We start from the raw sequence: 14708 nt of genomic DNA on the forward strand, positions 1-14708 counted from the left end.
ATTGCTGGCACAGTAATGATTTAAGTAAAAACAATTTCAGTAAAAAATGATAAAACTGTGGCTCTGCTTGAAGCGAAAAAAGACACAATTTCAAAATGGCCGCCAAATGGGCCATTTCTTAAAATCCCAGTATAAAAAAATCTACTAAAAATAGAAATGTATTTTTTTGACAAAATTTGAATTTGGCAACTTGCTACAGATACTGATAAATCATATTTGAAAATCTCATAACTTCTTTGATCTATGTTGAAACGAGACTTCAACGGGACTGAAACTTCAGAAGAATACATCTGTTATAGTGTAAAATACTGAATTTTCTTATGTTTTTATTGCTCCAGGATCCTGTGTAAAAAGTCCTGTTTTGACCCCAACCCATGACCCGGATGTATGTAATTGGCACATGGTGACACTTGATGACAGATATCTTTAGAAAATGGCGGTCGTGCTAGGTTGAAACTTTCAGAATTTGTTCCTCGGATATTGACCTTGACCAGGTTAGATGGAAACTTGTAAACGAAATTTTGGGAATTTATTATGAATTTTAACGTTACAATGAAACATATAGCAGAGTTAATTGTGGTCTCGGTCCTAGGTACTACAGTTGCGAAAGCACAGCTCAGAAAGTTTGATAAGGATATACGCAGACTAAAATAAGAGCGAAATTCCTGTCAGTTTCTTTAATGATCAGTTGCCAGCATGCTGAGATAGAAAATCTACCAGAGCAGGATTGGTGCGATACTCGTTATTGTTAGATTTCAAGTTATTTTTAATGCATTGTCATTCATTTGTATTTTTCTGAGTTAGGCCTAGTATTCGTTGTAAAGTTAGGAGACTTTGCAGCCGCCGTCATTGTTATTCATATCATGGGAAGATGTCTCTGTGACTCTGTGAAATTGATATAATACGCGTATGTGGTTAACTATTCATCGATTTGAAATTGTAGACATTAAAGTGACCATACAAACGTTTCTTTATGTATTATACATTATGTACGTAGCGCATTAGAAGTGAAGGCGTGTGGATCATACCATGTGACTTGAAAGATCGGTGGAAGCGGCCTACATGTCAGGGACTAGTAGTGAAAAATGAAAGTTAAACTTATGTTCGAGCCATTATAAACCAAAACATAATAAGATTCGTCTTCCGAAAGGGAAAAACGGAAAAGATATCATCGGTCTTTTTTATTGATATGCATTGATGTCAAGATTGTTTCCACTACTGTAACGCTGTATACTTTGTATTCAGCGTTGTCACATGATTATGCAAATTATCAGATGGCGTTTCACCCAATTTAGACATATTTTAGATGACTCCCATAGGTGATAGAAGCTGCAAATTAGAGAACTACCATTACAATTGAAGCAGGAAGTACAAAATATTTATTTGCAATATACATTATTTCTTAACATTTAGTTTCAATCGGAGCGATTATCTAACAGCGAGCTTCAAGATAGACAGACCATTTAGCAACATAAAAACCTTTTATCTACGTTTCTCTCCTACACATATATACAGTGATGTGATGTGTGCTCCACCAGATAGACCATTTAGCACCATAAAACCTTTTATCCACGTGTCCCTCCTACATGTATACAGTGATGTGATGTGCGCTCCACCAGATACACCATTTAGAACCATAAAAAACTTTTATTCACGCGTCCCTTCCTACATGTATACCGTGATGTGACGTGTTCTCCACCAGATAGACCATTTAGCACCATAAAAACATATTATCCACGTGCCCCTCCTACATCAGTGACAGTGGAATGCGTGGGTTCGTATCGTGCAGTCGATCGCGATCGAGCAACTTGACCGCTAATTATATAAATTGTCGTTGTTTGAAGAATTGGTCTCGCTCTTCACCACGTTCCAACGGACCCATGTGTGCTCGCTGACAGGTATAGGAGATTTCAGAAAAGATATGATATGTTATAAACTAAATCCCAAAGTTGATGACAAAAAAATAACCAAAAAAACGTAATATAATGACGCTGAAAATGGACGAAATTCGGGTTCTCGGCTGTACTGTAATGGCCGCCGTGGGCTTGGGGTAATCTACGAAAGCAAATGTTTAATTTTGCACTAATCACACATTGTAAAGTGTTTTGTCAAGAAACACTTCGATAACAGTAATTGCTTATAATTATATTTTGAGGGACTTTGAATTTAATTTGTAATTTCAAGTTGATATTTGCAATATATCTGTAAATGTTTATACGTAATGGCGACTGTGTTTTCTCGTAGCGGTCGAAAATGGAGTATAAACAGAGTAAAATATATGAATACTATATGTTTAAATTTGTATATTATTTTAAAATATTTTATTTGCACTTTTGGAAATGTAAATAACGCAATAGTTCTCGGATTGGCGTACTATTTATTACAATAAAATGTAAACAAACATCGCAAGCGGCTGTGTTCCCACAATGTTTATGTGTACAGATATAAGAGTTGTACCTTTGAGCGCCCGGATGTAACTTTGTGTGACGTCATCGCTATCTTTTCTGAAATCTCCTATTTGGCGAGTCTTCGGTGCGTTCGCCATGCATGATGTTGAAGTTTGATAGGGGAATTCCACTTTTTATGTGCCTACGCGTCTACGCATGCGTACTAGATTGTTTTGACTCTGAGCGGAACTACGGATTTTCCCCTCTCCGAAGAGGGGTTTTCTATTGTTTTTGAAAAACATGGAAATGTTGGGCATTTTTTATAAGGATATATGCTCTACTATTCAGCAAAGTTTGGTACTTTATAGCGATATTTTTTCACCCCAAAACATAATGGGGCTTTAAGTATCAGAAAACTCCAAGGTAGAAGACTACGTAATCCTTGACCATAAATGCATTGTGTACATACATGTACTACGCCTCCAGCATTGACGAATCACAATACATGTCAATAACTACAAGTAACCTTTATATCCGTCCTGGAGTCGGTCCACTTTGAATGATATACAATTATGACTTCCGGCTAGTCTAAAGGGTTGTCTGTCATATTCACATTTACAAACGGAATGTTATACCCGTAGTCATCATCAGTGAGTACGTCTGGACTACGAGGAGCACAGGACTACGTTTTATCTTGAGAACACTGACGTTTTATCTTGAGAACATTGAGTATAGGACTGCGTTTTAACTAGAGAAAAGGTAATATTCCTGTTAGTTTTTATTTGATTTTATCCAACATTGTAAGTAAAAGTTTAAATATCTATCTATAAAGTTTACTAACAATTTAAATTTTACTTCAAAGTCTGAACTCTAACAATCATGAACTTATGTAGCTCGTTTTATATATCAATGTTGTGTTTACAATACTATCATCAGAATGCTAAAAATTTTACAATAATTGGGGGCCTATCGGCGATCATGTTAATCTATACAGCCTGTGGCTTATCGTGGTGTTAGGTAAAGGTATTACATGCTATAACAAAATTATTGATGTCGAATGTTTGTGTTTTACTATATGAACAGCGATCGTAACTGTTAGCCATGGGTGTGGTCTGTCGGGTCAAATCTTATCTAACTGGTCAATAGTAATTTTGAATAACACGGGGTCTGCCGTGTTCCATCTTATCTGAATGGTCAAGAGTACCTTAATATCACTGTAAATAACAACATATGTATGTGTTATGTAACATGAATTATACTACCGATATCCAGGTCTATATAAGCAAGGTTGTTATCATGTTAGGCCAGTCGACTCCTTAGACTCCTAATCAACGTCCAGCTACCAGTCTGCGTTTGAGTTCTACATCTACAATTTTACATCTACACACACCACAGAATCTACGACTTACGACCTACGAATTAACAAAGATATAAACATCACATTGGCGCCGTGACGTGTGATTTGAACCTTGGGTGTTTTGGTCACTTCAGAAGTACTTCCACTAGCTACTGATCACTGGTTTACAGGTATGTAGATTTTGCATTCTTGATCCATTTTTGTGAATATTTGCTTTTAGTTTGTCCACATTCGATTTTATTTTTTTTTAATTTCATATTTACTTTCAAATATTACAATACACATAACACATATTAACAATGTCGACTGAACAATCCACAGAACTAAAACACACCCCTACATCATACAAATATGTATTCTATTGAACTGATAACGGTCAACGCCACAAATTTAATTCAGAATCAGTCTCAGAGTCTTAAACTTTTAGAAAACACAACTAATAAAATAATCCTTGCAGACATTTTTCGGTATGCAGGAAAAAAATATCAATTGGGATCACTCGCAATTTGAACAATGGATGCAGGACATTGATAAACAGGCACAAATTACTGGCTATCACAATAAGAAAACCTACTTGCGCTTCAATCTTCCACAGGTCCTGTTTGTGAATTTATACAACGCTATATCAAATGCGTTAAAAGCCTGATTGGGTTGATTTAAAACACCAACTTACTCGTTGTTTTGGCAACATTCAGGGAGCATCACTTGCTTTTGCTCTATCAAAACAAATCGCGCAAAGGCCCAATGAACCGATACAACTATTTGCTTAACGCATTTTATCTTTAGTTGAGAAGGTTTACGAGGGTCATAATCTGAGTTCACCGATAGTTGCAAAACAGTTAGTCAGAATTTTTGAAGATGGTTTAGAAATTCCTGATATTCGTTTAAAAGTAATTCGAGAGGAATACACAGATTTTGATAAGACAGTCAATTGTGCAATGCGTGAAATGAGCACTCGGCGTCAATTCAACATCCGAGTCTGGTGCAACAAATGTGACGCAATATTTGTTAATATTCAGCTTATTATTTGTAAACAGGGTAACTATGCAACGAGTACTTAGTTTGATTGGAAAAACATGGGAAGTAGAAGTAAATTGTTTATAAAAAAGGATGGAAACAAATACGAGTATCATGGTCATTTAAAAACATATATTTAGAAACTTCTGGGTTTACAAATAGAGGACGTTTCTAATTGGTATCTGGTAACTAATTTACAAGCTCCACAATCTTGACGATTTAAATTTAAGATTTTGAATTGGAAGGTAGAGGCATAGCTACTGGAATGTTAAAAACTTGATAAACGCGAAATGTATTCACTGCATCCATTAATGGTATGGGTATAACAATTTGTTCAGAGTCAATTAATGAAGAACAAGTTAAATATTGATAGTATTGCCAAATATCATATTGTGGATTGGATTGAAGCTCTAATGTGCGTGGTAGTCTGTTTTGAATATCAATGAGTGTTTGTCGAAGTTGAGAAGGTGTGATAATGCTTGACGAAAGGTGATTTAATGAAAGCATGGTGAGCTGAAGTTTTAAGTTTTGAATGTGAATAATTGCATTTTCCAGAATAAGTCTAACGTGTGAAATGAAGGAAGATACCTGAACAAACGCTACAGTGAAATAATAATTATTTGCTACGGCTCTGTGTAAGTAATTCGAACCGGGAAGGGCTGTTTTTTTTATTGTACGAAAAGAATCTATAAGTGAATTAATTTGCCTGTTTTAAACGCCACACGATTTGATGTCGAAAGTATAATAAAAAGAATATTTTGAAGTTTTGTAAAGTTGTTATATAGTTGATTGTATTGTTGGCCATGGCTCGTGGTTCGTCTTTATTAGTTGGGTCCGTATAGCTTCTTGTCGTTGAAAGATGATGATGATGTTGTCAACGTTTTATTCTGTTGTACTGCATAAGATACATAAAGTCATCGTTGATATGTGGCCCAAAATGGGACCACACACATGGTGTGTGTTTCAGCTCCCTCTCTCTGTCTAGCTGTCTCCCTGATATATCACTGGTCAGCTCTATTTATAATGGTTAGTACATATAACAACGAGAGCAGGGAGATTACACATCAGTATTCTGGTCATGATAGCTAATACCTGATATCTACTACCCCAACAGCCCACACAACGTATCCAGTACGTGTTACACAAGGCTAATCAGGGATGATGATATGACCCACATGTGTGTAGATAACTGACAACTGACCACCGCATATGTATATACATGTATATATATACATGTACATACACGAGTTGCTGTAAGTCTGACACTGGCCGAAAAGCATATTTATGAATTAAAAATAAAACTTACTATACATGTACAATAAATGAAACTAGGATTTATTAAGTATTTTCATTGAGTACAACTTCAGTAAGAATTGAAATAGTTATGTTTTGAATACGGGGTTCGTTTATCTGTAAATCTACCTGAATTAATTAAAACATGTCCAGAAAGAATAGGTATCATAGATGAAAGAAGAAGTGTTGAAATTAAAAAAGAGAGATCAGCTAAGGAAGGAAAAATATAAAGAAACTCATTTTCACTTTAAACGTGTATGGAAGGTAAGTAAATATACATGTACGGAAAATATAGGATTGTTTTTCTCATTTACACTATAACGTTATCTGGTTTTATATTTTCAGAAATATTTCACCAGCGGATTACTGACTTACTACGGAGCTAGAACTATATCTAGAGCATTTACAGGACTGAACTGAGTGTATTCTAGAATACAGTGACGAGGAGTCTTGGCTGTGACTTCTGTGGTCTATATTTAATGTGTTAAGTGAAATTCAGAAACAACCCTGGAACATACAGAAGAGAATCCCTATTGGTTTGGTGCATGTGGTAAGAGGATTACGCTTTCAATAATTTTACAATACACCTCAAAACTTTAAGCGAGTGAAGTCATCTACAGGTGTTGTCTATGGTAAGAGGTCTAGTGTGACACGAATATCTAAAGAAAACATCATGACACACGAGAGAAACACTTTTTGTATGCAACGTTTGTGGTGAAAAGTTTTGCCGTTCACGAGACCTGCAGATACATCTTAAACACATAATGACCATGTAGAGATGCTTTACTCCTGTGATGTTTGTGGTATGGGATTTAGTCAGAGAGGTGGCCTACATACTCACCACAGGACACATACAGGAGAGAAAACTTACAAATGTGATATCTGTGGTAAGGGGTTTAATTGGAAATATCAAATAAAGACACATCTCGGGACACATACAGGAGAGAAAACTTACAAATGTGATGTTTGTGGTAAGGGGTTTAATTGGAAACATAACCTTAAGACACATCTCAAGACACACACAGGAGAGAAACCTTACAAATGTGATGTCTGTGGTAAGGGATTTAGTCAATCACAACACCTACCGTATCACCTCAGGACACATACAGGAGAAAAACCTTACAAATGTGATATCTGTGGTAAGGCGTTTAGTCGTTCACATGACCTACAGGGACACATCAGGACACATACAGGAGAGAAACCTTATAAATGCGATATTTGTAGTAAGGGGTTTAATAAGACAGATACTCTACAGAGACATCTTAGGATACATACAGGAGAGAAACCTTACAAATGTGATGTCTGTTGTATGAGATTTGATAGAAAAGATAAACTTCAAACACACCTCAAGCAACATACAGAAGAGAAATTTTACACATGTGATGTCTGTTGTAAGGGGTTTAACGTGGCACAGAATCTACAGACACACCTTAGGACACATACAGGAGAGAAACCTTACATATGTGATGTCTGTGGTAAGGGGTTTAGTCAGAAAAGTTCCCTACAGACTCACCTCAGGACGCATACAGGAGAAAAACCTTACAAATGCGATATCTGTGGTAAAGGGTTTAGTCAGAAAAGTGCCCTACATACTCACCTCAGGACACATACTGGAGAGAAACCTTACAAATGTGATGTCTGTGGTAAGAGGTTTAAACAGACAGGTGTCCTACAGAAACACCAATGCACACATACTGGAGAAAAACCTTACAAATGTGATATCTGTGGTAAAGGGTTTAGTCAGAAAAGTGCCCTACATACTCACCACAGGACACATACTGGAGAGAAACCTTACAAATGTGATGTCTGTGGTAAGGGGTTTAAACAGACAGGTGTCCTACAGAAACACCAAAGGACACATACTGGAGAGAAACCTTACAAATGTGATGTCTGTGGTAAGGGGTTTAAACAGACAGATGACCTACAGAAACACCTAAGGACACATACTGGGGAGAAACCTTACAAATGTGATGTCCGTTGTAAGGGGTTTAGTCAGACAGTTGACCTGCAGAAACACCTCGGAACACATACAGGAGAGAAACCTTACAAATGTGATGTCAGTAGTAAGAAATTTGACAGAAAAGATAGTCTAAAGTCACAACTCAGAACACATCCAGGAGAGAAACCTTACAAATGTGATGCCTGTGGTAAGGGGTTTAGTGTGGCACAAGACCTACATACACACCTCATGACACATACAAGAGGGAAAACTTACAAAAGCCAGCCATGTCCCCTTGAATCACATATTGAATATGGAGACAACCCAAAGGAAGTTGAGAAACTATTGCGGACGATATCTACCGGTAGGGAACATATCGGAACTGGTGCTGACGCGACGGCCAACGAGTTCGAATTTTGTAATGTAAATCCCCTCCAATCGCCAGTATTAAAGGGGCACGGTAACAACGACAAAAGACTCAGTAATTCATCAGGTTTTAGGCATCATCCGGGAAATCCTGACGTAGTTGACTGGCAATTGGCTTCACAATCTCATCTAAGGAAGGCTGGCGTTGTGGAGTATGGTAATTTAAATACAGTAACTGACCGTAACGGGGTTGTAAATGAGAGTGATAGTGAGACTCACATTGTATGTGAAATCCCTCATCAACGTGAGACTACAGCTGTAGGTGAGACATCTCGTATTGATAAGAATAACGAGATAAGAGAGAAAGCTGTTCAGACTGTCAGTCTTGGTTGTGAAAATAAACACCAAACTGTAGACACATCTGGTAGTAAGGATGAGGTCAAATACCCGGGAATGAGGATATTCAAGTCTGAGAAAGGTGTTCCAGTGATAAAGTATAGTGTGGAGTATCTCGTAAAACATTACAACGAGACAAATAAAATATACACTTAAGCACATTACTTTACATTATAAACTCATATATGTACATTGTATTACAAATCAGATAGGGAAAAAATGTGAAGCATTCAAATGCGATATCTGTTTGACACGTATCCAAATGATAATGTATTTAACATGTCGCAACAGGTCATTCCAAACTCTATCAATGTTAAACAGACAAATTATCATGATTAAAATTGACATTATAAAAAAACAGAATACAATGATATTCATTATTTTCTATAGAGAAATTAAACTTGTTAGGTGTTTGTAATACCTTTTTATACATATCACGTAATACATAAATGTAATACATACTTTTAGTGTATTTCGCGTTGATATACTTCATTAGGAATACTAGCGCTTTTGAATAGTTAATTCATCTACAGCGCTAATATTGTAATATGGTCATTCTATTATTAAGGCACAGCGTTAATAGATAATAATAGACAGTGTTTCGCCTTTGCGCTACAAATAAATGCGTGCCTGTGCAGTATATTATGTATCTGCTGTATATTATTTTATAGACAATAGAACAGTCATACAATCACGAAATTCTAATGGATCTATTTATCGTTGTTAGAGATACAGATAAATGGTATCAATTAATGATTCAAAATTGACTTCAGTTGACTTCTGATTCAACGAGCAAGCGGTCGAAAAATTACAAAACAATACTTAAATAGATTTCATTAAAACGTTTTTGCATTAAGTATGTTAATCTTTCAGACTGCTTTTTCAGCACTTTAATTTGTTATAAAACATTATATTACAAATTTCACCGATTCGTCTTTTCCATAACTTTGATCGATATTTCACGCCTGCCATAATGATGTAATATGTCTGATTTGTCGTTGTTTTTTTTTAGTCCTAAAGCCTTGCAAAGCAAGGCTTCAAGGACTATTGTCAACACTTTTGCCGGAAGTACGCTTGAACTAGCATTCATTAGTGGTATTTGTGGTAGCAATTTGCACTCATTTACAACGTAACGTACATGTAGTTTAGAATTATTGCGTTTGTTAACTTTGAAACATTATATCATTAAAAAGTCACTTTGACAAAAAGAAAACAAGCAGTAAACAAAAAAGTGATCTATTGATATCAAAATTTCACCTTATATGGAAACAAGGATTTATAAGTGAGAAGGATTCGTGTCTGTCTCTTTACATTACTAAACACCACGCGAGACGCCTATGAACCGGGAATAAAAACCGTTTTATAAAAAAAACCGTTCTCATATACGTCCTTGATGGAAAAGATGATAATGTGGTCTTGAGGTAACACGCAGTTTTTCTACACTAGCGTCCGGGGTTTGATCCGCGCTGCCAACGACATATCTTTTTTAATATATTTTTTTATTGTTTATTTATTTATTGCAATGAAACGTTAATTTTTCATATAACTGATACAACACGTATGTATTTTTTGTATTTTTTTTAAACTTATACCATGTAATAAATATATATTTTTTATCAATTTTTATACCTGGTATATACATATGACTGTAGTCTTAACAAAGTTGCTTTATGTACATGCATTTGATAAACATCTTCGAACACTGTTTTTTTTTTTTTTTTTTTTTATTAAATTCCATTGGTTATTTACCAGTTCAATTATCAACATTCAATAATTTCAATAGTACATTTATATAAATAAAAAAAATCTTTCACATCATGTTCTAAAACATTCATACAGCTAATTGATTTTTTTTCTTTAAAACAGGATAGCTTATTAATTAAGTAAAGCTATCGTCATGTAGTTTTATTAACAAAATACTATTAGATATCAAAGCTATTCACAAACTCTTATGTATACATGTTTCTGATTTTACAATGTAAAGACATTTTGTTCATTCATTACTTCACTTAAACTGTTGGGTAATAAAGGGATTAAATTGGTCTAGTAAATTGGTCTAGTACCTGTATATCCAAGTCAGGATGTTAGTTACAGGTTAAACAATTCATGACCAGAGGGCAGAATTAAGGTCAGTCGTCAGTTCATGACATACATATTGTGCCATTACTGCCCAATGGGTGTTCCCTGAACACCAACTCTGGGTAGGTAGCTACAATATGTATATATAGGATGGGATGTTTTCATAGGGTGTTGTGTTGATAGGGAGTTACTGACACCGTCTGTAATTGTTTTCGTTGCAAGATGACAGGTAAATCTCAGGTAAATCAACTCACCTGGTAGGTAATCAGCACATCAGTAACTGCTAATTATTTTCAAGCTGCTGCAGAATACACTTTTTGTGCTATTTTCACTTTTATAAGTGTAATTATTTTAAAGAAATAATACTACTGGCTTTAGTTTTCAGATTAAGATTAAATTGACTCTGTAAAACATCTATAGTTTCTTATTGATTTAAACTTGGTAATTTTTAATTATAGCGTAAATACATGTCCATAGAAATACTGTACTAGATTATTTAATTGAAACATATTTTATTGTTATAAACAAAAGAATTGAACACGATTTTTACCACCTCATTAAGTCCGTCCCTTAATAATGCAAAATAATATAATATACAAACATCATATGATGACAACAAAATACGACCAAAAAATGTATAATAAAATAGTATGTAGGAGATAGGGAGAGAGGGAGGAGGAAGGAGAGAGAGAGCGCTCTATGAAAAGAGATGTAGAGAAAGAATGTGAGATTATAATTTTAGGATGAGTTACGTCTAGTTTAGTTTACATAAAACGAAATTCTATTACTAGACCTTATTAATCTATGTACATGGTTGGCAATAATAGTATTGTGGTCTACAGAAAGTTTAGAACTTCCAAATAAGAGTACTTGTAAACTTATGTTGACATTCAGCTCATCTAAATTATAACATAAAACAACACTTTGAGTTTAAAATTATTTACATTCCAACATGATTGTCCATGAGGTATCGTCTTAATTAAGGTTTCACCTCCGTGCATGCTAGGTGCACGTAACTTGTATTATACGAGAACTTTCGTCGTCATGTCGGCGACTCTTGTTTGTTCTTACGCAGCTATGGTTAAAGGGACATACTCGAGATGTCTATCCCGTAACATATCTTTGATGTAAAGGTGTTCTACAACAATTGTACTGTTGTAGTATATGTGACCTCATTGAACATATTTTAAGGTAAACAAAGATGCATTTGCATGTGCAAGAACACATGTATGTCATAAGTTTTTGAAATATGGAATCTCTTATCAGATTTAATGGGATATAAGAATCATAAAGTTTGGGCGGGAAAATAGACTTATTTTGATAATTTTACCTAACTGTGACCTTGAATGATAAGTCAATGTCGATGAAAAGCATTACTTGGTAGACATCTGTCCATGCTATGTCTATGTAGCCTATGAAATTTTGTACATTTTTGGCGGGAAAACGACAAAATCGTCTTTTTTTCAAACGGCCATATCTCCGCTATTTTGGATCAGATAACCTGCATCCCCAATACTCCAGTGGTGACTATCACTGACGTTATATCTACCCCTTACATTATTATATTATTATGTAATTGTAATACACGTATTCTTATTCGTCATATTATTCTTACATAATACCCATCCCTCTTTTTGGTTTTATTTTTGTTTTTGTAGAAGTTGTATCAAACTTTAACCAGCTTTATATGCGAAGACTATATTTATCTGCATTGTGAAGATGTGCGAAAATTATCAAAATTATTAATTGCGAAACTTATCAAGGTAATGACTTAAGGCAAAATATGACATTTATATTGATAAAAAAACTTTGATATGGATCTAGGCCACCCTGTATGACAAAACATGACATTTATATTGATAAAAAAAACTTTGATATGGATCTAGGCCACCCTGTATGACAAAACATGACATTTATATTGATAAAAAAAACTTTGATATGGATCTAGGCCACCCTGTATGACAAAACACGACATATATATTGATAAAAAAAACTTTGATATGGATCTAGGCCACCCTGTATGACAAAACATGACATTTATATTGATAAAAAAAACTTTGATATGGATCTAGGCCACCCTGTATGACAAAACATGACATTTATATTGATAAAAAAACTTTGATATGGATCTAGGCCACCCTGTATGACAAAACATGACATTTATATTGATAAAAAAACTTTGATATGGATCTAGGCCACCCTGTATGACAAAACATGACATTTATATTGATAAAAAAACTTTGATATGGATCTAGGCCACCCTGTATGACAAAACATGACATTTATATTGATAAAAAAACTTTGATATGGATCTAGGCCACCCTGTATGACAAAACATGACATTTATATTGATAAAAAAACTTTGATATGGATCTAGGCCACCCTGTATGACAAAACATGACATTTATATTGATAAAAAAAACTTTGATATGGATCTAGGCCACCCTGTATGACAAAACATGACATTTATATTGATAAAAAAAACTTTGATATGGATCTAGGCCACCCTGTATGACAAAACATGACATTTATATTGATAAAAAACTTTGATATGGATCTAGGCCACCCTGTATGACAAAACATGTCATTATATTTCTCAGACCAAATTGCAAAGCTCTTCAACTTATAAAATCATGAACACAAAGGCTTAAGGACTGCAGTACTTACAGTACTTTGATTTTTTTGTAAGTGTTTTTTTTTAAATGATATAATGTTATCAGTACGAAGGGTTTTGTTTTGATTACATATCTAGTTTAGCCATACGTTTTACATGTATAGTGTGGCACTTCTACATTCACTTCTCAGGAATCGTTTAGTAAGGGACAAGAAGTCAATAACACTATAAATATGAAATTATCGTTTCCGGGTGCGGAATTGTACACCCTTAGTTTTATAAAACTTGTGACAGACCTCAGATATAAAAATGTCACTTACATTTTCACTTATTTAAAAAGAGATTTGCAAATAGTACTACACCTCTATGTGGATGTGGAATGTGGAAATGATCAGTTTAGTTCTGTATGAAATTCTCCCTATGTCATGGGCAATCGGAACTCCTTGGATGTGAAACATTACCTCAGATGTCATAGGTGTACGAATATGTTAGCAAATCAACCATGTTCTTTGTCGTAAAACCTTATTACGCCATAACTGGACATAAGAAACTGAATTAGGTGTTGAAATGTTGAACTTCTATAGTCTTATTAAAAAAAATATATTTATAACCATTTCTTCTTCGAAACTAACAGCATACAGTATCGGTGAACTGTCACTTTTCGATGGGTTGTGTCCTCGGTGCAACTACTTGTATGAAAATAGTCATTAAGTTTTTAAATGGAAGCTCTTGTGTCACATCCGAGGTCAATGTACGAAAGGTACATCCGAGGAGTTCCGATTGTGACCCGGGTGTTTAGTATGTGCTTCTTCATAGCTGGGAGGGGGGATTCTAGATTGTCGGTCACCTGGATATGAAATATGATAAGTAAAACAGTTTCACGGAGCTTAATGAACAGTTACTAAAAGTCATCATAACGTCCAATACATTATCAAGGTCAAGGATTTGTTTAACTTTCATGTTAAAACTCGTCATAGAGCTGCAAAAAAGTCTTTATTGAGACCAGTAAATATAAACGCATTAAAAGTTATCATGTCAACATCATGTCACCATGCTATTGGTACAAAGAACGATGATTCTGTGAGTAGCTATGTACAAATTCCAATTTACAAACTCCTGCGAGGTTTTAATAATGTTTGCTGGCTATATGTATTATACAGCATTTAATGAATGAAGATTTACAAATATTTGATCCGCACATCTACACGTATCACGTCCCACACTGGTCTTTGACACTGATAGGGTATCAATATGTGATAT

At 34.8% G+C, this 14708-nt stretch overlaps 1 protein-coding gene across 1 annotated transcript; it reads left to right on the forward strand.

Annotated features, from left to right (window-relative positions):
* The first annotated feature begins 6398 nt into the window (after positions 1-6398).
* Positions 6399-11149, forward strand: LOC138306219 (zinc finger protein 271-like). Its single transcript, XM_069246621.1, has one exon. The coding sequence runs from the start codon at positions 6833-6835 to the stop codon at positions 8909-8911; it is 2079 nt and encodes a 692-aa protein (XP_069102722.1). The 5' UTR covers positions 6399-6832; the 3' UTR covers positions 8912-11149.
* Positions 11150-14708: the final 3559 nt, after the last annotated feature.

Source organism: Argopecten irradians, chromosome 13, assembly GCF_041381155.1.
Source record: "Argopecten irradians isolate NY chromosome 13, Ai_NY, whole genome shotgun sequence".
Classification (NCBI taxonomy): Eukaryota; Metazoa; Mollusca; class Bivalvia; order Pectinida; family Pectinidae; genus Argopecten; species Argopecten irradians.